Source organism: Gigantopelta aegis, chromosome 9 (assembly GCF_016097555.1).
Source record: "Gigantopelta aegis isolate Gae_Host chromosome 9, Gae_host_genome, whole genome shotgun sequence".
In the NCBI taxonomy this organism is placed as follows: domain Eukaryota; kingdom Metazoa; phylum Mollusca; class Gastropoda; order Neomphalida; family Peltospiridae; genus Gigantopelta; species Gigantopelta aegis.
This window is the reverse complement of record NC_054707.1, coordinates 33336258-33363233: the sequence shown is the minus strand read 5'-3', so window position 1 is coordinate 33363233 and position 26976 is coordinate 33336258. Positions and strand designations below refer to the sequence as shown.

General features: G+C 37.1%; 1 protein-coding gene across 6 annotated transcripts in view; it reads left to right on the top strand.

Annotated features, from left to right (window-relative positions):
* Window positions 1-26976, top strand: part of LOC121382034 (Na(+)/H(+) exchange regulatory cofactor NHE-RF1-like) — a 98451-nt gene that overhangs the window by 28993 nt on the left and 42482 nt on the right. The window contains exon 1 of one of the 6 annotated variants that reach the window (XM_041511508.1): window positions 24634-24737. The exons of the other annotated variants lie outside the window; for them this stretch is intronic. Coding sequence (XP_041367442.1) covers window positions 24731-24737 — 7 coding nt within the window. The 5' untranslated portion in view covers window positions 24634-24730. Of the gene's footprint in view, window positions 1-24633; window positions 24738-26976 lie in introns of those variants that run through there. 6 annotated transcript variants of the gene reach the window in all.

Genomic DNA, 26976 nt, shown 5'->3' with positions numbered 1-26976 from the left:
CTATTTAACATAGTTGTCTAGCGGCTGGACGTAGCCCAGTGGTAAAGCCCCCCACTATTTAACATAGTTGTCTAGCGGCTGGACGTAGCCCAGTGGTAAAGCCCCCCACTATTTAACATAGTTGTCTAGCGGCTGGACGTAGCCCGGTGGTAAAGCCCCCACAATTTAACATAGTTGTCTAGGGGCGGGACGTAGCCCGGTGGTAAAACCCCCCACTATTTAACATAGTTGTCTAGGGGCGGGACGTAGCCCAGTGGTAAAAACCCCACAATTTAACATAGTTGTCTAGCAGCTGGACGTAGACCCAGTGGTAAAAACCCCACAATTTAACATAGTTGTCTAGCGGCTGGACGTAGCCCGGTGGTAAAAACCCCACAATTTAACATAGTTGTCTAGCGGCTGGACGTAGCCCAGTGGTAAAAACCCCACAATTTAACATAGTTGTCTAGCGGCTGGACGTAGCCCAGTGGTAAAGCCCCCCACTATTTAACATAGTTGTCTAGCGGCTGGACGTAGCCCAGTGGTAAAGCCCCCCACTATTTAACATAGTTGTCTAGCGGCTGGACGTAGCCCAGTGGTAAAGCCCCCCACTATTTAACATAGTTGTCTAGCGGCTGGACGTAGCCCAGTGGTAAAGCCCCCCACTATTTAACATAGTTGTCTAGCGGCTGGACGTAGCCCAGTGGTAAAGCCCCCCACTATTTAACATAGTTGTCTAGCGGCGGGACGTAGCCCAGTGGTAAAGCCCCCACAATTTAACATAGTTGTCTAGCGGCGGGACGTAGCCCAGTGGTAAAGCCCCCCACTATTTAACATAGTTGTCTAGCGGCTGGACGTAGCCCAGTGGTAAAGCCCCCCACTATTTAACATAGTTGTCTAGCGGCTGGACGTAGCCCAGTGGTAAAGCCCCCCACTATTTAACATAGTTGTCTAGCGGCTGGACGTAGCCCAGTGGTAAAACCCCCACAATTTAACATAGTTGTCTAGCGGCTGGACGTAGCCCGGTGGTAAAACCCCCACAATTTAACATAGTTGTCTAGCGGCTGGACGTAGCCCAGTGGTAAAACCCCCACAATTTAACATAGTTGTCTAGCGGCTGGACGTAGCCCAGTGGTAAAGCCCCCCACTATTTAACATAGTTGTCTAGCGGCTGGACGTAGCCCAGTGGTAAAGCCCCCCACTATTTAACATAGTTGTCTAGCGGCTGGACGTAGCCCAGTGGTAAAGTCCCCCACTATTTAACATAGTTGTCTAGCGGCTGGACGTAGCCCAGTGGTAAAGCCCCCCACTATTTAACATAGTTGTCTAGCGGCTGGACGTAGCCCAGTGGTAAAAACCCCACAATTTAACATAGTTGTCTAGCGGCTGGACGTAGCCCAGTGGTAAAGCCCCCACAATTTAACATAGTTGTCTAGCGGCTGGACGTAGCCCAGTGGTAAAGCCCCCCACTATTTAACATAGTTGTCTAGCGGCTGGACGTAGCCCAGTGGTAAAGCCCCCACAATTTAACATAGTTGTCTAGCGGCTGGACGTAGCCCAGTGGTAAAGCCCCCCACTATTTAACATAGTTGTCTAGCGGCTGGACGTAGCCCAGTGGTAAAGCCCCCCACTATTTAACATAGTTGTCTAGCGGCTGGACGTAGCCCAGTGGTAAAAACCCCACAATTTAACATAGTTGTCTAGCGGCTGGACGTAGCCCAGTGGTAAAGCCCCCCACTATTTAACATAGTTGTCTAGCGGCTGGACGTAGCCCAGTGGTAAAAACCCCACAATTTAACATAGTTGTCTAGCGGCTGGACGTAGCCCAGTGGTAAAGCGTGCTCTTGATGCATGGTCGGTCTAGGATTGATCCCCATCGGTGGCCCCATTGGCCTGTTTCTCGTTCCAGCCAGTGCTCCACAACTGGTGTAACAAAGGTTGTGGTATATACTATCCTGTCTGTGGGATGGTGCATATAAAAGATCCCTTGCTGCTAATCGAAAAGAGTAGCCCGTGAAATGGCGACAGTGGGTTTCGTCTCTCTATATCTGTGTGATCCTTAACCATATGTCCGACGCCATATAACCGTAAATGAAATGTGTTGAGTGCGTTGTTAAATAAAACATTTCCTTCCTTCCTTATTTCTGATAATTAACTAAATTAAAGTTGATCTCACAACTTAGGATGTTGAAATTGTAATGTGCTTGCATGCATTGTAAACAGTCAGATTTAGTTCAACTAGATTCGTGTCTTATCAAATCTAATGAAATTGAAGAATCCACAAAATGTGTCACGTTCACTGACTGTTAATTGGCAGCTAGATACAGATGATCTGCACAAAGACAGCAAACTTGTCAACATTTGCCTGGCATGACTATATGTAGTGTTCACCTCGGCTTAATGCACCCAATTCCATTGGTCATTAAAAGTAGATTATGTTTATAGTATATGTCATGTGTACAATGTACATAGTGAAGAATGTACAAGGAAGTGTGGATGCATTGAAAACAATTCATGAGCCCCATGAATAGTGTACACGTTCTGTCAAGTTCAGACCAATAATGTGACGACACGAGATTGGATTAACATGTAATAATGAGCATGTGTTTGATTGAACCATTTTGTGAACAGTACTCCTTAAAAATGGCTACACAGTACACAGGTATTTGTATGTTAAAATAAAACATTCAGATTTGCTGGTTTCTGAAAAAAAGTTTCAATAATAAAAGCAACCCAGTTGCATTGCAGCCAACAGGTTTACATAAGTGGTTAAAAAAAGTCAGTCTGTACATACAAGTTATTTAGTCTCAGTCAACATTTGTCACAAACGACGGGAAAGAAATTGATCATTAGGTGACACATTTAGATTTTTTTTTAAATATATTAAAAATGTTTTATGACATGTCCTGTAAATGTATGTGTACAATTACCTGTATGTCTATATAGGCCCTACATGATTTAATCAGATATTGGAAATGTCATTAGCAAGAGGTGGTGTCAAGTCACTAAATATTTCCTTATTGGTGCTTATACTGAGAAGATAAAACAAACAACCCCAAAACCATGATGCATATTGAGTTTAGCAAGGTGCCAGTTTGATTCTTTGTTTAACTAAAGTTGCACATTGTAACCATTTGATGGCTCTTGTTAAGACTGCTTTAATCAATTCAACATGCTTATGTAACCAGAAATATTTCCTTGCAAAGGTGGCCTATTTTCCTTTGTATTAAGTTTTACCCAGTAATATTGTCAAACCGCCCCCAAGACATTTATGTGCTTTGAAAGTGGTTTCAAAGTGAATATCTCCGTTGCTCATGTCCAAAACCCGGTCTTATGCTAGCACGCGCTATCATGTACAGAAAGCTGTTTGCAAACAACAAGATTCACCATCTTGGTTTCAAGTCAACATTGTTCAGGCTTCTTGTTGGTCTCTCTAAACAATCGAAAGGTCTCGTCCCATTTTTGCATGTGCCGAAAAAAATTAGCACCATTAGCTGTTCGAGAGATTGTTGGATTGCCTCCATGTTCGTGGTCGGTGTGCGGATGTGGTTTTTAGCGGATTATGTCTAACAATGCGTATGGTGTGCTGTCATAATTACTGTCCTGCTTTGGGTATTATTATTAATTGTTTGTTTTTTTACAATATATTTGTATGGTTCATGTTGTTTGTCTGCTGAGAAAATTCTGCTTTAACAGGGGTCACACCCAAAGATATTTGTTTGAGCCAATTTTTATATCTATGTAGAGTATTACATTGAAAATTATTGAAAAGTGGCTCATTTAAACAATATTTTATTGCCAAATGCTAAATGTTGTACATATCCACTTTGTATAAAAATTGGCACTTGGCTAATTTGGCAATAGTCCGTGTGAGCCATCCATACTTGTTGTAGAACCTGTATTGGAAATTTGAATTGTGTTAACACAAGTGCACAATATTTAATTGTTTAATTGTGTAGCAAGACTGTGCAGAAATATGTACATGTAAGTCCAAATCCCTTGTTTGTATAATTTATCTTGATTTATATGATGGTTTCTTGTTTTACCATTAAGAAGTAAAAAGGTGAAATACAGGTATTCCATCGGTGGCCAACTTTGCGTTTACCTCAATGTTAAAATTGTGCATTTAGCTCCCATTTCTTACAAACTAAAAGTAAAGAATTAATTTCCAAAACTTGATATACTGGTATCCCAATTTCAAAATTTTGTAGTTATGCTGATGTTAGTATAACTCAGCAATATGACGATAGTTTCTGTCAAAATGTGATCTATTCCTCAAAAATGTGATCTATTCCTCATGAACAGTATATATCAATAATCACAGATGTTTGACCATTTATAATCCTATGCTACATGTTGTATCCATGAGTTCTGGTATTAGCCTACTAACGTCCAAACTTGTATTGAAGGTTATATGTGTAAGATTATAGTACAGTAATGTACCCTTAGAATGAACATGCTTAGAACGAACTACTGCATAGTATGAACTGATCGTAAAGTCCCATTTTATTTCCCTGTACATTAATAACCAACTTATGCAAATGTGTACGACGAACTACTGCTATAACGAACAAACTATCATGGTCCCTTCCGGTTCATTATAAGAGTACTTTGCTGTATATAGTTAAAATAATATAGAATGTCTTCGTAACTGCAGTATTAAATATCGTCTTTTTAATAGTTTTTCCAAGTCACTGCAGAATTGGATTGTTAATAATACATGTACATGTACCTGCTTACTTTCGAAGCAGAGTACTGAAAGTAGCACAGTCATGCCAAGTTAGCTGGTGTAGGTTAATTTTGTTAATAATGCATGTAGACTGTCACTTTGGTCTAACCTAATGTACTTTGTACTTTGGTCTAACCTTATGTAGTTTGGTCTAACCTAATGTACAGTGTACAGGTATTTCTAATTATGTGATCACTCAAAGTAATATTGGGCATTATAACTACTTTGTATATATGTAGGTCATGTTGTTTTATATTCAGTGGAAACCTTTGAGAAAAGTTCTTGCTTAACATAACATCACTGGAGCACATTGATTCATTAATCATCGGCTATTGGATGTCATTTGGTAATTCTTACATGTATACTAAAAGGCAAAAGTTATTGTGACACACAAAAGACAAAGATAATTGATGATAAGTTTTTACTGGAGCACTGCCGTGTATGAAACATTATACCATGGAAAGAGAATGTCCGAAGGTATGGAAATGAGCAATAGTCCATGAGAAGGGCGCACCTGCCATATGCAAATGAGCCACATCACTAGAGGGGGTCCAGAGTGAATTTCACACAGTCAGTAGCGAGTGTGTCCACTAAGAGCATTGATACAGGCTTGGCACCATCGTCTCATTGAGGCCACTAAACGCTGGAGAAAGGGATGGTACAGGCTGTGACGGTTGCTGGCTGGAACCTGTTTCGCAGATGCATGGTTCGGATCCATGTGTCTTGGCAAGGGGTTGTCATGGGTGGTTGGCCACTATGGGGACAGTCCTTGACCTGGTTGTTTTGTTGATATTGTTGCCATAAGTGCCATATGGTGTTTCTGTGGACGTTGAATTGACGTGCAACGTCACACTGTGAGGTCTCAGATTCAAGCATCCCTATGACTCGCCATCTGTCATTTTCACTGAGTTGTGGCATGACGAAATTGCATCAAACAGTTCACTAATGGTGTTTTTTTTACTTCTGGACTTCTGAAGGCTGCACAGAGCGGCGTTGATTTGCGACTGAATGTCTGGCCTATTATGGTGAACGCTGGACAGCATTTCTCCTGAATATTTCATGTTTCTTGCACAAAGCATGCAATCGCTGCTCGGTTGCATTTCTATGAGCTGTTTCATGCACATTTTTTCTGGTTTACATCCATAAATCCATTCACAAATCTATTACTCCAAACAATCCATGTCATGATAACTTTTGCCTTTGAGTATAGTTTTCAGAGGAAACCGACTACATTTTCCGCATTAGCGGCAAAGGATTTTGTATGTGCACTTTCCAAAACAACTGAGAGCGCAAGTGCTCCGAGGGGGTTTGATCCTCTGATCGTAGCACCTCAGGCGAGTGCTCGATATCTACCAACTACATGGACTGCAAAATATAATAACTGAAAACTATGACTTTTTTAAAACATATTTGTAACAAACTATGGTTTTATTTATTTTTAAACAGTAGCATAATATCAATATATTAAAAAGGGAAGTCATATTGCGGCGACCCAGGAAAACTGAGTGTCTGGTAAATGGTCAATCTACTAATGAAGGCAAAAGATCACCAACAAATATTCAACTTCATCAACGTTTATTAATAACTAACAGATTTTAACAGGTTAACATCTCGTTGAATGTATATGTATATGTCTCCTTTAGTAATTAAATAATCAATAATAGCTATATACTAACACTAAATTATTCCAGGGCTAAATAACTAACAATATATTCTATTCAATGTATTTAACAAGTTGGGTGACGACCTTAAAAGACTGAGTTCAATCGTCTACTAATACTTTGACCAATTAATTACGAACTCAACAGATTGAGTCTAAAAAATACAGATAATGGATTTTGTACTAAAAAATCCTCCCAACGCTTCACTAGAAAAATTCTATAGTTTACAAACAATATCTCAAATTGTTTGTCAAAATACTAGTGCACTCGCACTTCACTGGTACAAAACAACACAAACAATATCCAATTGTTTGCCTAATCAGTGTACATGCACAAGCCTTGTGTGCACAATCTATTCTTGTAATTGAACTTGTCACATAAATATCCACAATACTCTTGACCTACACCTTTATGTGCTGGGTATTGCTTACTCTATTCCCTAACTTACTTAATGCATAGTCAAAACCTATTTCTATATCTTAACAAGTTTCATTTCATGGCCTAAAAATGAGTCTGGTCCTTATTTATTACACTAAAACATCTGCTAAATCTGTATTGCCAATTAATACACCAACCCACGAAATGGGATGAAATACTGACAACAACCCAACTGATTATACTATGATGTGATTATGACCACACTATATGACGTGATTGACCAGACTAACAAACATTGGCTGGATAGCTATTTATAACCCCACCACATTCTACGTTTGGCGTAATTCTGCTATTGCTGGATTTCCAGCCGCTTGCGGAATTTACACCGTAAAATTCCGCCGTTCCCGTCAATGGTTGGAACGGCAGAATTATGCTGCCCTTTATTGGATAAATTGCCAATAACACTAAAATTTACTCTTTAGAATAATAAATATATTATTTTAGCTAACTATACTTAATTTTACATATTTTATAACTTTTATAACACATTTCTTGTTCTTTTAAAAACACATAAATACATAATCAGCTAAAAATAGCACTTTACCTTTGCAAGGTGAATGTCGTCTGCAAAAACAGCTGTTTATGACGAGAAGTATTTCAGAACGAGGCTCTGGCGCCATTTTCGTATAACATACATGTTACAAGCTACTATTGCTAATCTTCGATCTTATTTCCACTTGGAAACTGATACTATCTGTCATACGGTAATAAATACCTCCATTAATGCTAAACAAATCTAATGATACATCGTATGAATTGTGAATAATTCAACTTGCCATTAAAATAAGTGTAAACAAGAATGTAAACAAATGTTCTCGCTTGATTCTATTAAAGGTGCATTATCTTCCAATATGAACGTCAACAATGATGCAGATAGTATTTATAAGATATACTACTGGTAATGTCACACATTACCAAATCCTTACATTATTACATGTATATGTATATTTATAAAACCACAACAGAAGTTAGAGGAAACATGAAAACCATATATACATGTATCTGTGTTTAGAAAACAGTAGCAGAATTAGGCAGAACATCACATACCACAGTCTTTGGGACAGGAAGCTACTTAATACAGGTGGCTAATATATGTATGTATATATATATATATATATATAATATATATGTATATTTATATATAAATATATAATATATGTATATATAATATATGTATATATATATATATATATATATATATATGTATATGTATATGTATATGTATATATTTAGAAATGTGCTTAAATATGCAGCGAGCAAGTATGAATTTACATGTATATAGAAAACCTGTGATATATGATCAAAATTCTTCCTGTCTGTAAACAAAGAAAGCCAGGTTAGCAGAATTCAGTGTATGTTAAAATGAAAACTACACTCATCCAGCCAAGTGTACACATATTTGCATTCTCAGTTTCCAATACAGTTTCCCTTCGTACTTAAATTACACACTTAAGTACATATTCTTTTATTATTTGGTAACTTGGTAGGGTGGAAGTCTGGCCCTATCACATTTCGTTTCAGGGGTTACTAAACTTTATTTTAAAAAAAAGAAAAAAAAGAAGAAAAAAAAGAAGAATTTTGTAGTGGACTCATTAAATGTTTTGTTACGTTTGTACTAAACAAACAATATAGCCAACAAGCTTCACAGTACAGCTTTTTAATACATCATGGAAAACAGCGACAGAAAATTACGTATTACTACGCAACACATGGTTGGTTATCCATGAAACGGAATGAAAGTTTGGACCAGAAGCTTTTTTTATTGCATTCTAATGATTAGCCCATGATTGGTTCATCAAATGTCATGGCATACATGTGCCATCTTGTCTTATAAACATGCCAACACAAGTTAAGTGTGTTTATTGTCAAAAAAACATGTGGTATGATACCAAACCATACTGACCATAATCTTTGATTGGCGGTGACCGTGGTACAGTGCTCGCCTGATGCACGATCGATCTAAGATTGATTCCCGTCAGTGGGCCTATTTCTTGTTCCAGCCAATGTAACTACGGCCGTGGTATGTACTATCCTGTCTGTGAGATGGTGCATATAAAAGATCCCTTGCTGTTAATCGAACAAAAATAGCCCATGAAGTGGTGACAGCATGTTTCCTCTCTCAATATCTGTGTGGTCCTTAACCATATGACTGTAAATAAAATGTGCATTGTTAAATGAAACATTTCCTTCTTCTTCTCCCGAGTTTGATGTCACAGAACTTGTGCACCGCCAACGTACTCAGGGGCAGGTGTAATTAAAGCTAAAACAATGGCTACATCTACTAAATATCGAAAGTGTCAGTATTATGACAATTACTTAATTGAATATGCAATTTTTATTGTTATATAGCAAAATCATGTTAAATATATATATATATCGATGGAAGTCCATAGCAGTCTAGAAGCCATAATTTAACATGACTCTGCTTCATTGCAGGTTTGCGTGAGAAACTGGACTGTTTTTTCCAGTAAAAACCAATGTGTGGTAAATGGGAATGATGAGTAATTCTTTGCGATGAGACATGAAATGATTGATTGGAAACTTGAATAAAATATCTGAAATGAGTTAGATGACAATGATGGAGGGGAGGGAGTGGCCCGTTTGATTGGTGGCTGCCCCATCAGTTTGATGACTTGTTTTACAGCACAAAGACTTCACTCATTTCAAATTGCTTCCTTTCACTGATGATGCAATTGTGGCAATGCATTCAGCTAGTGATAAATCACCAATGCATGTTAGTAGGCCTTGTACACCCGGATGTTAAAAAGCATGATTAAGTTTTGCTGAAACATGCACAAGTATCTAATCTTACAGGGCTCAATCATACCAAACAGGATTTTGTTTTAGCCGAGTTTTATGTCCTTCAAAAAATATTAAAAAGTGTCTAATTTAAAGAACTTTTTATAAACCAAATACTAAAATAAAAATGTAGCAATTTGTATAAAAATTATTACCGTATATCTTCGCCTGTAAGTCGATCTCGGCTATAAGTCGAGCCCCTAATTTCAAGCCCTGAAAACGTATTTTTTTATTGACCCGTTTATAAGTCGACCCATGAAAAACTACTTATAAATATTGACGTATTTCTTATTTTCAGCACATGAGAACAATAATGTGAGGTTTTCACATTTTGTACATAAAAACTTGTGCATCAAAACGAAACATTCCCTTAAAAAGTGTGCACAGACAACAACTTTATTTAATTTACTAAGATAAAAACTGAAAGTATCAGTTAATCACATGTTTTGCCGCCATATTTGTTCTGGAAAATACACTGTTTTGTACCAAATGATGTATGTCCCTATTGCTCTAGTGAACTGTAATAGTCTAAATTAAATGAAGTTAATCACCGACAAAAACATTGTTTGAGCCAGTGACCAGATTTCAAAATATAAAACAGGTAGTTAGTAACATTTCTGCTATTAGTGTGACTGTTATTTTAACTAAGTGGACTGTTTTTTTTTGGCATGTGAGTGAGATCGCAACGCCTTTTTTTGCATTAAAATTATAAAAAATAAATGTTTTAGTATAAATACATGGCTAAACAATAAAACTTGTAAAATAATCCCCAAAACGGAATAATTTTGGGGTGAAATTTTTTTACCCTTTATAAGTCCAAATATAAAATAATTTTTGGGTGAAAAAAATTTAGGCGAAGATATACGGTATTAAAGAGTGTTAATTTAAAGCAGCCGAATTAAATTATGTAGCCAAAAAATTTATTAGTGAAAAGTGGCTAATTTAAAGAATTTTTATTATCCAAATACTAAACTTAAAATGTTGCAGCCACTTTGTATAAAAATTAGTAAATGTCTAATTTGGCAATGGTCGGGGTGAGCCCTGTAGTTATGTGCCTGCAAATAAAGTTTTCAGTAAATGCCTGATGAATAGAATCCTGTTACAACTGACATATATAAGCAACAGGATTCCCAGAAAACAGTTTGTTGCCTCAAGGCATATTTTGACATATATGGTGACACTATTGTACTACCAATGATTTTTGCCTCTGGCTGGATAAATTCTTACATAATCTTCCCAGATGTAGATGTCAGTGACATTAAAATATTTATTATTTCTGGTTACTGGACCAGCTGTACACTAAAGATTCATCTTTGATGATATCAGATAGATCCTTTGTGTTATTTATCTGTAATATACTTAATGTGGGGATAGAGTCTGTAATTTTTAGAGAATTGAACAGGACATAATTATACAACAGTAGTGAAATATTGGACTGTAATGCTGTTACATGATTTGTATTGGTTTCATTATATTTGTGCTTATATTCAGTGAATACTGTAGCACGCTGTTCTGGGCACACACCTCAGTAATCTGGGTTGTCTGTCGAGGACAATGAGTTGAAATTTAGTTGTTGATGGTTAGTGAGAGAGAAGTTGGAGTAGTGGCCTAACACCTCCCTACGGAGTTGTTAAAACATGTTCTGGATTGGAATCAGTATCATGTTGTGAACCCAGCTTTATGTTCAATAGCTCAACTTATACACCACTATACTGGTTTGCACTGAATTATAATTTAGGTTATAAATATGGAGCTCAATTGCTTTTTACAACAACATTATAGTGATGAGAAGCTAGCAATAAATCTAACTTGGAGAAAGCAAAATTGTTACTTTCAAATTTTATTGTTTATGAAGAATTCTGTGTAGAGTGAACCCCTCTAAACCAGACATCCATGGGGCCAAGTATTTTGTCCAGTTTTCTGAAGTGTCCGATTTTTAGGGGTTCGTCTGTTGTCATATAAACTTATTGAAGATGTATCCAACAGATAGTATCCAATGAAAAACCTTCAACTTAAGATACTTTAATGGTTTTTATATACTTTTAAACATTAAATGATTTTAAGTTTATCATCGAGTGATAGTACAGCAAAGTTTTGCTGGATGTTCCATGTTGAAAATCGATATGGCAATGAAACGCTACTGACATCTTTTTGACACCGCAAAGCCAACATTACCTTTGCCTCCTCTTTATTTTGATAAATAAATGTTTGTAAATAAATGTTTCTAAAACAAAATCAGATTCAAACAACAGAAAGATGGTGGATTAAATTCATTGGGGTTTTTTTATCCTTGAAGCAAACAATAAACATGTGAAGGATATCAAAGCTGCCACTTGATATTTGCCAACTGTACTCTGTCATAGGTAAAGGTGATTACACATCTGATTGTAACCTGAGCATGTGCCTATTGCACTAGCCACATAACCCATGTTTGCAGTCGGGTAATCCGGCCAGTGATGATGAAGTGATCATAAACAAAATGATTAGTGGCAAAATAATGATTGATAACGGTCTGATCGTCCGGTTTTCAAAGGTACAATTTGCACTAAATAAAGAATTTGGGACTGAATTATTCATCTGGTGTTCAGTTTAAAGAGGTTTCCGGTTTAGAGAGATAAACTTTAATGTTAAAAGATGTGTAAATCACAGGACCATGGAAAACTGACAGGTTTTGAGAGAATTCCGGTTTTGAGAGAATTCCGGTTTTGAGAGAATTTCGGTTTAGAGCGGGTCCAGACTTGGGGGCTTTTACTGTACATGTATTTCTAAATTATACATGTTTAATTTCCTTCTTTTTTTCCCCCCTTTTTTTCCTAATAATTAAATTTGTTTTAATTGTTTTATGGGATTAAGCAAATTCATTAGTAACAAGTTCCACATAATGCAGATTTATTATGATATGTGAAGTACATCAGGGTATGGAGAATAGATATAGGTGTGTTAATAAGCTAAAAGTAAAAGAAATGTGCATCACATGCAATGTCAGAAATAAATTATTAAAATTTAAAATAATATTTATGAATTAAAGGATTGTCCTGCATTGAAATGCGGAAGATAAGAATATATTTCATTAAAACACACAGCAGGGAATCAGCATAGACAAACCACAGGATATACATTTGTGTGCGTAAGCATACAGAAAGCTACAGGGAACCATCAAAGAGATAATGCAAGATATAGATATATTTAAGCATTAAGGAAATTGCAGGAAGTGAGTTGCAGAGAAGTCAGCATGTCATCAGCATGATGTTGCATTTGTGGTAGCTCGGCATGAATTTACAGCAGGACATTGTAGATAAATTAGCAAGGTACGATTAATCAACCTCAATTAAGAAAAAAGTTACAACTGCATGTAGATGTCAGGACTGAACAATATTTTTTTTAAACCCCAGACGACTATGGTTTTATTTATTTATTTTTAAACAGAAGCATGACATCAGCATATTAAAAAGGAAATAGTCATGTTACATTTACAGGGAACATTTCTGTTACATTAGTCGGGATTCGTTACACACATTTCAGAGATTGCTATGCAATTCTAAAATGTTAAATAGTAGTTGCTTCACACATTTCATAGATGGCTATACAATTCTAAAATGTTAAATAGTAGTTGCTACACACATTTCAAAGATTGCTATGCAATTCTAAAATATTAAATAGTTGTTGTTTCACACATTTCATAGATTGCTATACAATTCTAAAATGTTAAATAGTAGTTGCTACACACATTTCAGAGATTGGAATACAATTCTAAAATGTTAAATAGTAGTAGTTTTACACATTTCATAGATTGCTATACAATTCTAAAATGTTAAATAGTTGCTACACACATTTCATAGATTGCTACACAATTCTAAAATGTTAAATAGTAGTTGCTACACGCATTTCAGAGATTGCTACACAGTTCTAAAATGTTAAATAGTAGTTGCTACACGCATTTCAGAGATTGCTACACAGTTCTAAAATGTTAAATAGTAGTTGCTACACGCATTTCAGAGATTGCTACACAGTTCTAAAATGTTAAATAGTAGTTGTTTTACGCATTTCAGAGATTGCTACACAGTTCTAAAATGTTAAATAGTAGTTGCTACACGCATTTCAGAGATTGCTACACAGTTCTAAAATGTTAAATAGTAGTTGCTACACGCATTTCAGAGATTGCTACACAGTTCTAAAATGTTAAATAGTAGTTTCACACATTTCAGAGATTGCTATACAATTCTAAAATGTTAAACAGTAGTGGCTACTCAATTTTCAACTGATCACTAACTGTTTTAATAAGTATTTAAAAAACTAATCAAAATTTTAATTACAAAATGTTCCCTAATTTATGTGAGCATATAAAACAAAACAAGTACAAAGAAGTTAGAAAAGAATGAATATATATATATACTGGACTGCTAGAGAGGGGGGGGAGGGAGGGAGGGGGAGAGAGGGAGGGAGGAATGGAGAGAGGTAGGTAAGTAGGTAGGTAGGTAAGTAGGTTATTTCCAGAGTGTTTTTCAGTATCGTCAATATCATATATTAGGAATAAAACTTGTATTATGCGAATCTCTGTATATAGAGAACAGTAACAGAACTACATGCATGCAGGGTATCACTATATTATATTGAAAAGCAGTTACTATAGCAGGCAATGAGTGGCCAGTATGACTGTAAGATCAAGAATTTATGACCCGTGTCGCTGTATGGCAATAATAATGTTTTAAACTTTATTTCTACCAGGTCAGTGGGTAGTTACTGAAGCTGCCACTGTAGTCTTGGTCTAATGATTGGGTGATGATGGTGACAAATCCAGGCATTCTCAGGTGTGCAGTTGTAAAACAAATTGTAGGACTCGGTAATAATAAAAAATATCTACAATATCTACATGTATATATTTCTGGATCTGCACTTACTTCAGGAGACCGGCCTCGTGGTTAGGCTGGTAGCTACTGGGTTTGCATCCCAGTACCAGTGGCTCCCATATACCAAGTGCAAGTTTAATGACTTACTGGGTAGGTGTAAGGCCAGTACACTGACTTCTGTCTCACTAATCACTGACAACTAACCACTAACCCACTGTCCTAAACAGCCGAGATAGCTGAGGCGTGTGCCCAGGTCAGCGTGCATGAACTTTAATTGGATATAAGCACGGAAATAAGTTGAAATCAATACTTAAGGAGAATTTTTGTGTTAGACCAAGAATTTTAACCATGTCTCCATAACATAGTGCTTGATCCTTCATTGAATATATAGGCATGTACTACTGTACGTCAGTTATTTATAACAGTTAATAAGTTAAATCAGGAGTTGCATGCACATAAAGTGTTGAAGTGCTGCATGCATGAAAACTAGGGCATTGCATGGTCTTGATGGTCATAAGTGTAGCACACAAAAAAAAGGGTCATGATTATAATATTTATATAGAAAAAGGTAAAATTTCACCGCATACAAAGCTGAATAATACTGTATGTGCATACATATCTGTGTACACACAGACATAGACACACTAGATTGTGTCAACACTGTGCACAAGGCATTTTTGCTTATCAGTCCTTCAGAACACCCGGATAACAAAAGCACCTGGAGTCCCGATATGAATAACAGGTTCATGCATAGTTACTGGTATGCAGGTGTTTACTCTGCCCACTCTAGGTGAACACATACCTTACTTAGGTAGATACACGACCTGCGCTTTAATATGTGTTCGGCTAGTGTAGTATGGATCTATGAAATGTTGGCAAATATATGGATTCAGGTCAAGGATTGACCCCTTTTCATGAGTAAATGAAGCATTTTTCATCAGTAGATTGTGGAGAATGTATGTGGTGGTGTAATTCACATCCATTTTCAAATCGATTCTCCAACTTGAGTGCGAGTGCGAATCATTTTAACATGCTCATATACCACTAGAGTTTCGAGCATGTCCGTCCCGGGGCCTGTCTCTTGATAGCCAGTGACTTGCTCCGGGACAGAACAAAATTAAGGGGATAATTTTGAAATTTACATCCAAAAATTAAATAGTGGGCCTTTAAAATTTTGATGCGCATCTCTAATTAATATAATTAATAAAGAAAATTCTACTCATTAAATTTGGTCGCTAGATTAGATCGGGCGGTCAAAAAGAAATTAGATAGATAGATAGATAACATGCCTGATTTAGGATGGGGGTGGGGAGGGGTTGGGTTGAAAATTGACAGAATTTTGAAAATAGCAATTAGTAAAAGAAATAGTAGGATTAAAATTAGAAAGAAAAAAGTTACAAGCCAAAAATAATTGAATTGACTGCTCGGCCGAATATTGTTATAATTTGGAGCATTTTAGAAGGACAGTCCAAAAATAAATAAGAGAAAGAAGAGAGGATCAGACTATTTAATAATATTTAAAAACAAATTTGACATAAAATTTTGAACGAAGGTCTAAAAGTTTAAAGTCCGATCTATATGGTCCGGGCCAGGAGGGGGAAGGTAAGTTTGAGGTGGGCGGAATTTGGAATACGAATTTAGTAGTTAGGTCAAAGACCGAAGACCAAAATGTGCTACAAAAATTTAAGTCCAAACAATAAAATTAGAGTGCTCAACCGAAAAGGTTTTACGGTGATTTGAGCAATTTAGACGGGCTGCCAAAATAAACTGTCGGACTGTTTACAAAAAAACACCAAAAAAACCCCATAAAATTTTGAACTGCGGCCAAAAAATTTAAGTCCAACTAAGCCCTAAAAAAGAAAGTACATGTCCTAGGAGAGGGTGCACAGCAGAACTCATGGCAAATTGATAGGATGATCGGCTCGGAACTTCGGGAAGAAGTGAGGCAGGTCGATGTAGCACTCTTCGCGAAGTATTGCTGAGTAGTCTTCCGGAAGTATCAGCTTGATAATCCAATGGACGATTGGATTATCCATGTCTGATTTCAGCAAGCCTTGCCGGTGCATCCCGTTTCACTCCGACGTAAGGTAGTAGGTGCGACTTCCCTCGACGTACTGGAACTGGTACTGCCCTTGACCAGTTGGTTTTGGTCTCCAGCTCTTGGTGACGAAGGGGCCTGGCAGCTGAGAGGTCGCAGTGAACCCTTCATACAGTTGCGGTACCGTCCAGGAAGCTTGTTGCGTGCGATCTGCCAAGTCGTGGGCTGTGTGTCGGACAAGTCCTGGACCGACACCTTCCTCTTATTGGCATCACGCTCTGCGACCACTGTCACAACAACTCGTGGAGACGCCGGTGGATTGGTTGGTGCGGACGACAATTTTCCTGTTTCCATCGGCGTTGGTGCTGCAGGGGGAGGGGCCACCACTGCTGGTTTAGCCGACAGCTTTGGCTCCCCCTTTGCCACTCCTGGTGTCTGCTGCTTCCGAGTAGTGGGGACGGTGATGCAGAAGAGGCCGCCGCCAGCAGTTGAGCTGCCGGTTTTGGCCCCCCTGAACTGCCCCTGCCGGTCTCCTCTTCTTCTGTGAAGCAGGAGGGACTGCCCCTGGCGGTTGAGCCACCCAGTTTGGTCCCCCCTGAGCTGCCGTGGGACGCCGTCTCCTTCTACTTCCCGATCTCTTCTGTTTATTGTCACCATAATACGCGGTGACAATAGCCGTGCTCCCATTGTGTTCAACACAATACTTGGCCAAGCGGCCAAGCTCGTGCAGGGTGTGGGGGTGGGGGGGGGGGGGAGAAACCTCGACGTTTGATAAACACAACCGCATTGTGCGCTGTCTCGAGTAGGAATCCTCCAACTTGATCCATTATTCATTAAAGTGTTTAATGTGATTGCTAAATTAACTAATATGAAAAAACATTGTAATGAATGAATGAATGTTTGATGACACCCCAGCACAAAAACATATATTGGGTACTGAGTGTCAGACTGGTAAATGTTTATTTTTTATTTTTTTGTAATCAAAGAATTTGTTAAAATGGCAAGGCATATTTACAGTAGTAATAACCAAACAAATGACAGGATCCTAAATGATTTAAGTGTGATAACACGTGCATGTTGTCGACAATTTCCAGTTTAGTATTAGATGTTGTATTCCATGTGAATACATTACTATGACTAGTATCGGGTTTACACGGCTTAAATTACACATTCATTAGATGAAGCAGATATGGGACCTTGTGGGCTAAAGCATTTTACAGTTCAATAAGTAGTCAATGACTAGTGGGTTTAAATCCTTGACCTGAATGCACAAACAATTCAAATTACATTGTTCACAGCTAGATTCTTGTAAAATAATCCACTGTAAGGACCATAGCTTGACGGCACAGGTAGGCACAGGTAGGCACAGGTATATCAATATTGGTTATAGGTTGAAATTATGACATTGACTTACATTTAATCCCATGTAGTAAAGGAATGTTTAACAATATCACCCAGCATGTCCAGACATCAACAATTGTAATACTTGATTAAAGAAAGAACCCTGCAGTAAATCAAACATGCATAAACACACACGCACACACACGCACACACACGCACACACACACACACACACACACGCATATAACACACACACACACATATAACACACACGCATACACACACAACACACACATACACACACATATAACACACACACACACACACACACACATACACATATACACACACACACACACATATAACACACACACACACATATATAACACACACACATATATATAACACACACTAACACACATACACACACACGCGCGCACACAAGTTGTTTGCTTGCTTATGATTTGTTTACTTGTTTATGATTTGAAAGGCCTAATATATCATATATTGTACAATTTTTGAGAGCAGTTTTATATGGTGACATGCCTCTAAAAATTGCATATATACTAGTCTTATGCATCCTTCGTTGATGCAAGTCTCATTTTTTTAATCACCCATTGATCACTCAAGTTTAGTTTTTGATTCACCTGTTGATCGCTTAAATCTAGTTTTTGATTCATCCGTTGATCGCTCAAGTCTAGTTTTTGAATCATCCGCTGATTGCTCAAGTCTAGTTTTTGAATCACCCATTGATCACTAAGTCTAGTTTTTTAATCGCCCATTGATCACTAAGTCTAGTTTTTTAATCGCCCATTGATCACTAAGTCTAGTTTTTGAATCGCCCATTGATCACTAAGTCTAGTTTTGTGTAACCCAAGTTTCATTTGCACATTAACTTAGGATATCTTTAAACCATATAGATTTTACATTCTTAGCTTTAGGCCTGTGGGATAATTATTGCATTACATCACCCTGATAAGCATTACTTGTAATGTTTGTGGTAAGATTTGTGAACTGAGTGAATATAAATACAGTGAAACATGTCTAAACTGGATCACACCAGGTACCTAATATTTAGATTTAGACAGGATCCGGTGTTTTGAGGATTGTGATTTAGAATTCAGAAAATTTGGGATCATCAAACTTGGCCATTTGAATCAGGATCCGGTTTAAACAGGTTTCACTGTACATCTATATAGTTATGTTGCCAGTTCACATAAAAGCACTCACTTCTACAACACTTCAAATGAATACATCTTTGGCATGTTGTGTGTTTGAAAACCTTCAGTTTAACGTTTTTCAAAATGTATTTTGAAAAACGTTAATCTAGTACGCTTTTTGTTCAGTCATGGACTGACTGGCATGGTATTATTCAGTTTGCCTTTGGGTCGTCTCTGTAAGCATTCTGAACACTTCCAGCCTAGCAATTCAACAGCTGACAACAGTGATAGTCTATTAAATCAACCTATCTTTAATGCATCTGTTGATTTTGTTTACGCATTCATACATTTTATAGTATATTGCTGTATGTGTCATTTATAACAATACAAATTCATATAATGCAATATATTGCTATATTATATAAAAAATGTCATTACCTATCATTATAATAATCCAGAAATTTGTTTATCGTTGGGGTGGGGGAGAGAAATCTTGAGTTTAACATATAAACTTAATAGAAGGAAGGAAAGAAATGTTTTATTTAACGACACACTCAACACATTTTATTTATGGTTATATGGCATCGGACTTATGGTTGAGGACCACATAGATATTGAGGGAGGAAACCCACTGTCGCCACTTCATGGGCTACTCTTTTCGATTAGCAGCAAGGGATCTTTTATATGCAACATCCCACAGACAGGATAGTACATACCATGGCCTTTGTTACACCAGTCGTGGAGCACAAGTTGGAACGAGAAAAAACTTAATTTAATGCCAGGTAGTAAATTTGAATGCTTCTAAAGGAGTCTACAGTAAAAGATAATGAAAAAAGGTCATTCGAATAAGCATTAGTTTTGATAGAACAAATTAACTTCTAAAGGGATGGCTGGGGGGTGGTGGTTTTAGACCCCTATCTAGGCTTCATGCTTGTATAGAAGTCTTAAATATTCAAGTCTTCAAAATGTAAAATTCTTTTTTGTGTATATTAATACATGTATGTTAGTGATGTACTTTAGACTGAGAAACATCTGAGTTGCCTAGAAACATTTAAAATTAAATACTGGTTATGGATATTCACAGTTTGCTTTATGTTGCCTTGTAATATTTTTGTCAAGCAAGTTGCCTTGGTGATAAAGACGTTAGTTTGTGCAGTAGGAGTGCTAGTTGCATCAGTAGATTTTGATTGCCTTACTTTTTTGTAACCTAACATATTATATCGAGTTAAATTATAAAATGTTGAATTGTGGTTTTTCACAACTTTTACAAATTATTATTATATAAAAATATAGTTTGTTTTGTTTAAAGACACCACTAGAGCACATTGATTAATTAATCATTGGCTATTTGATGTTAAATATTTGGTAACGGACGAATCTTAAAGAAGAAACCCGCTACATCTTTCCATTAGCAGCAACCGATCTTTTATATGCACTTTCCCATGGACAGGAAAGCACATACCACGGCCTTTGACCAGTTGTGCTGCACTGGTTGGAACGATAAAGACAACAACAGCAGCAGCATGCCAGATGGTGCATATAAAAGATCCCTTGCTGCTAATCGAAAAGAGTAGCCCATGGAGTGACGACAGCAGGTTTCCTTCCTCAGTATCTGTGTGGTCTTTAACCATATATTTGACGCCATATAACCGTAAATAAAAATGTGTTGAGTGCATCGTTAAATAAAAACATTTCCTGATAAAGATAACAATAGTCTGGCTGTACAGTTCAGGGCTTGAAATTGATGGTGGCACCGACGGCAATTGCTGTAGCTGTGATATGAATTGATGGTGGCACCGACGGCAATTGCTGTAGCTGTGATGTGAATTGATGGTGGCACCGACGGCAATTGCTGTAGCTGTGATGTGAATTGATGGTGGCACCGACGGCAATTGCTGTAGCTGTGATATGAATTGATGGTGGCACCGACGGCAATTGCTGTAGCTGTGATATGAATTGATGGTGGCACCGACGGCAATTGCTGTAGCTGTGATATGAATTGATGGTGGCACCGACGGCAATTGCTGTAGCTGTGATATGAATTGATGGTGGCACCGACGGCAATTGCTGTAGCTGTGATATGAATTGATGGTGGCACCGACGGCAATTGCTGTAGCTGTGATATGAATTGATGGTGGCACCGACGGCAATTGCTGTAGCTGTGATATGAATTGATGGTGGCACCGACGGCAATTGCTGTAGCTGTGATATGAATTGATGGTGGCACCGACGGCAATTGCTGTAGCTGTGATATGAATTGATGGTGGCACCGACGGCAATTGCTGTAGCTGTGATGTGAATTGCCAGGTCAGGGGCTTTACTGATGGCACCTTTTTGCTGCATGGATAAAAATTATTACTATCAGTTGAAGGGATAACTTGTGGCTTTTAATTTTGTGTCTATTTTAGAAAGAAAAAAAGGTTTTATTTAATGCTGCTCTCAACACATTTTATTTGTGGTTATATGGTATTCGATATATGGTTAAGGACCACTGAGGTAATTAGACAGAAACCCCATAGCTGCCATGCCAAGGGCTACTCTTTTTCAATTAGTTAGCAAGGGATCTTTTAGATGCACCATTTCACAGACAGAATAGTACATATCATAGCCTTTGTTGCACCAGTTATGGATCAATGGCTAGATCGAGATATGGCCCAAGTTTACACAATATTTTACTTGTAATTTTGTATATTTTTAGTGGTTGGCTAACAGGAGCCCTTTTGAGTGATCATTGGCTAACAGGAGCCCTTTTGAGTGATCATTTGAACATTACAAAAAAAAATATATATATATATATATATATATATATATCTCTATATATACACACACATACACACACATATACAATGAACCCTCTCAAAACTAGACCCTCTATAAACCGGTATTCTCTCAAAACAAGACATTTTTTACAGTCATTTTTAAAAAATCGGTTAAGAACTTAACCTCTCTAAACCAGATACCTCTTAAAACTGGACATTTTACTTGGTCCTAAGGGTGTCCGGTTTAGAGGGGTTTCACTGTGTGTATGTGTATATATATATATATATATATATATATATATATATATATATATATATATATATATATATATATATATATACAAATTTATAAACAATGTTGTATCTGACCTAAATATGGCAGCCACCATAGTTGTTTATAAACATCTGTCACTACACACTACCATAGCAAATATGTGTAGTCATAATCTTTAGTGTTTATCAATGGTCATTAATGCATTGTTAATTCATAAATATATTCATGTCTGGTATAGGGTTTGCCAGAGATTCCACAATGGATATGGATGGTCAGGGACATGGGTGGTGTATTCGATTGTTAGCTATCAATATGGCCTGGCATGCAGCATTTGTGGCCAGCTGACTGTTGCATTCACCAAACGTACAGTTCATTAGTGTTTCATTTTATATACTGTGTACATATAAAAATGACCAGGGTGACTGGACATAGGAGCTAGAATTTATCAGGGTCATTGGCAGTCAGAATTTTATCGGGGTCATTGGCAAACAGCCATGTGATATAAAATATATGCTAGTATATATATATACAGTAACTCCTCTAAACCAGATATGCTCGAGACCAAGTAAACAAATCTTGTTTTAAGAGGTACCTGTTTTACAGCGGTTCTCTTATGTACATATATTTAAAAAAGGACTATGAAAAACGTATATATATATATATATAAATGATGCCAAAATAATGTATAATACTGAGCAGAATTGAGAAATGTTTTGACTATTTGTCAAATGTTTTTGTATATGCAATGTATATATGTCAAAGCTACTTTTATTTTATAAGCTTTTTATCACTTAGTATTTCAACAAGTTGTTAAACAAAAAACAAAAAAAACAAAAATGTTTTATTTAATGACACACTCAACACATTTTATTTACGGACATATGGTTAAGGACCACACAGATATTGTGAGAGAAAACCCGCTGTTCCCACTTCATGTACTACTCTTTTCGATTAGCAGCAAGGGATCTTTTATATGCACCATCCCACAGACAGGGTAGTACATACCACGGCCTTTGATATACCAGTCGTGGTGCACTGGCTTGAACGAGAAATAGCCCAATGGGCCCACCGATGGGGTTCGATCCCATACCGACGGCGCATTGAGCAAGCCCTATACCACTGGGCTATGTCCCGCCAAACTAGTTGTTAATGACTGAAATGTAGGATGTATAACTCACCTGGTAGACTGAAATGTAGGATGTGTAACTCAACTGGTAGACTGAAATGTAGGATGTGTAACTCACCTGGTAGACTGAAATGTAGGATGTATAACTCGCCTGTTAGACTGAAATGTAGATGTAACTCACCTGGTAGACTGAAATGTAGGATGTGTAACTCACCTGGTAGACTGAAATGTAGGATGTATAACTCGCCTGGTAGACTGAAATGTAGATGTAACTCACCTGGTAGACTGAAATGTAGGATGTATAACTCACCTGGTAGACTGAAATGTAGATGTAACTCACCTGGTAGACTGAAATGTAGGATGTATAACTCACCTGGTAGACTGAAATGTAGATATAACTCACCTGGTAGACTGAAATGTAGATGTAACTCACCTGGTAGACTGAAATGTAGGATGTATAACTCACCTGGTAGACTGAAATGTAGGATGTAACTCACCTGGTAGACTGAAGTGTAGATGTAACTCACCTGGTAGACTGAAATGTAGAATGTATAACTCACCTGGTAGACTGAAATGTAGGATGTAACTCACCTGGTAGACTGAAATGTAGATGTAACTCACCTAGTAGACTGATATGTAGGATGTAATTCAACTGGTAGACTGAAATGTAGGATGTAACTCACCTGGTAGACTGAAATGTAGGATGTAACTCACCTGGTAGACTGCTCACAGGAACTGCTTTGGTCATAAGATTGAACCTTTTTCGTCAACCCATTCTGGTAGATCATAGTTCCATGGTATGTGCTGTCTAGTCTAAAAAAAAAAAATGCATATAGAAGATCGTGTGCTACAACAGCTTGCTCTGAATGTGCACGTAAAAACCCTATGCCTGCATGACCTGACGTAATGAAAAAAAAAATGTAGCAAGTTTTCTCAAAGACTACTAGTAGACATGTATGTTAGCCATCCAGGGCCCAGTTGTTCAAAGCATAGATACATTAATCCTGGGTTAGTCTAATATTTTCTTTTTAATTATTTTTGCACAAATACAAAATAAACTTTAGATTTGATTGTATATGGATAACATTGGTTGTTGTAAGTCAAGTTTCAGTTATTATTTATATTGATCCAGTCCTTGGTTTTGAAACTTTCTGTTAACCACTGTTTAAGTTAACCAGTGTTTGAACAACTGGCTCTGCTAGCCTGTGATTAATAAATCAGTGTGCTTTAGTGGTGTCGTTAAACAAAACAAAGTTTTCAACTATGTTTGTAGTGTTTTTTCCCCATGTTTGCTACAAGGGTTATTTTACTGTTTATGAAGTTTATCAGCTGATCTGGTCTCTTATCAGTGCATTTGGATTGTCACATTTATTGCTGTTGCATTTGTGTGTTAATTGACGAGTTCTGTACGAGTCCTGACACATTGACAGGCGTAATGCATTCTGCAGTATGTCACTTTCCTTGTTAATTACAGCACAGCCATTTTATCCTGAGAACCGAGACTAGGTACACTCCTTTTTAGTCAGTCTCATATATTTGTGCTCATCCCTTTACATGTGTATTTCTCTGTGAACAGAACATGTCTGGTAAGGTACACGTACATTGTGCATATTGTGCTTTATAGAATTAATTAGATCATGTGTATATATATATATATATATATATATATATATATATATATATATATATATATATATACATAGTTAAAAATACGAACATTGTTTATAGTTGAAAGTACAATTAGTCATTAACTGTGACATTTAAATTAGTTTAATGGCCAGAATCGGTCCAATTTTGAAAGTGATATTTGACAAGACTATCACTTTATTAAATACTACTGGTATTGAAATGAACACTATAGTACATGTTATATCAGCTTTTTGTTGAAAATACATGTACAATTATTCTAATCATCTATCTTGTGGAAGGTACTGGGTTTGCATCCTGGCTCATACTCAGAATGAGTTTTAACAGCTCAATTATACAAAATTATTGGAAAATTGAATCTAGTTACCACAAACAGTAGAATGACCAGAAACACATTGCATATACAGACACCTATATTCTAAATGAGAAAATACATTGTATATATAATAGTAGTCAATAAAAAGGCTCTTTACTAGTCGGGATCATCTTACAAGTTACAGTAGCAACAAAATGGGAACAGTCTCTTCAATAACCTTTTTAAGTTTGGGACAGCTGTATCACTCGGATCTATCAAATGATATTAAGTGTAAACAATAGCTTAATTAACTTGTAATGAATGAAGTGGGTTTAATCATTACTGCGGTGTCACCATCAATCATCAGTTGTAATTAGTTTGTACCAGTAGCCAACATCGGTTGATTATCCAACCAGTTGTAATTAGTTTGTACCAGTAGCCCACATCGGTTGATTATCAACCAGTTGTAATTAGTTTGTACCAGTAGCCCACATCGGTTGATTATCCAACCAGTTGTAATTAGTTAGTAGCCCACATTGGTTGATTATCAACCAGTTGTAATTAGTTTGTACCAGTAGCCCACATCGGTTGATTATCCAACCAGTTGTAATTAGTTAGTAGCCCACATTGGTTGATTATCAACCAGTTGTAATTAGTTTGTACCAGTAGCCCACATCGGTTGATTATCCAACCAGTTGTAATTAGTTAGTTAGTTAGTAGCCCACATCGGTTGATTATCAACCAGTTGTAATTAGTTTGTACCAGTAGCCCACATCGGTTGATTATCCAACCAGTTGTAATTAGTTAGTAGCCCACATCGGTTGATTATCAACCAGTTGTCATTAGTTTGTACCAGTAGCCCACATCGGTTGATTATCAACCAGTTGTAATTAGTTTGTACCAGTAGCCCACATCGGTTGATTATCCAACTAGTAATATGGTCATCATGGGGTAGGATCTACCTGAGTTGGTAGAACACTGATCTGAGGTACTTGTGTTGTAGAATCGAATTGCTTTAGTGGACTCTTTCTCGCATTCCCCCCCCCCCCCCCCCCCCCCCCCCCCCCAGCTAGTACGTGCCATGACTAGTATTTCAAAGGACATGGTGTGTTCTGTCCTGTCTGAGGAAAAGTGCATACAAAAGATCCCTTGCTAATAATGGAAAAATGTAGCGGGTTTCGTCTTCGACTCTATATGTCAGCATTATCAAGTGTTTGACATCCAGTAGCTGATGATTGATAAATCATTGTGCTCTAGTGGTGTCTTTAAACAAAACAAACTTTACCTTTACAGGTATATGATCATTAGAGAGTGATTTCATATTAATTAAGGGTGGAATGTAGTCCAGTGGTCAAGGATCGATCCCCATAGGTAGCCCCATTGGGCTATACATGCTCCTGTTAGTTCTCCACAACTGGTGGTATGCACTATCCTGTTTGTGGAACACTGCATATAAAAGATACCTTGCTGCTAACTGGAAAGGAAAGAGTAGTCCATTGCGTGGCAGCAGCTAGTTTGCTTTCTCAATATTTGATTGATCCTTGACTTTATGCCGGTTGACACCATTTAACCATTGTCATCAAAGCAAACATTCCTTCATGATATTTAGACAAGTGTTGCAATGCAAATAGTTGAGATTTTGTTTTAATAAAGCACAGGTTTCTACGTCATAGGTGATTCAGAACAATATGAGCTGGAGATTGACAATAAGCCACACAAACTTTCATGACTTTGTAAATGTTACTATTACAATATAATGAAAAATGGTGAATGAAACTCCTACAATGCTGTTACGAATGTTAATCAATATTTTCTGCTCAATAATCATTCAAAGACTACAGCCAAATCAATTTTTAATTATAATTGATCATGAGAACATCAGT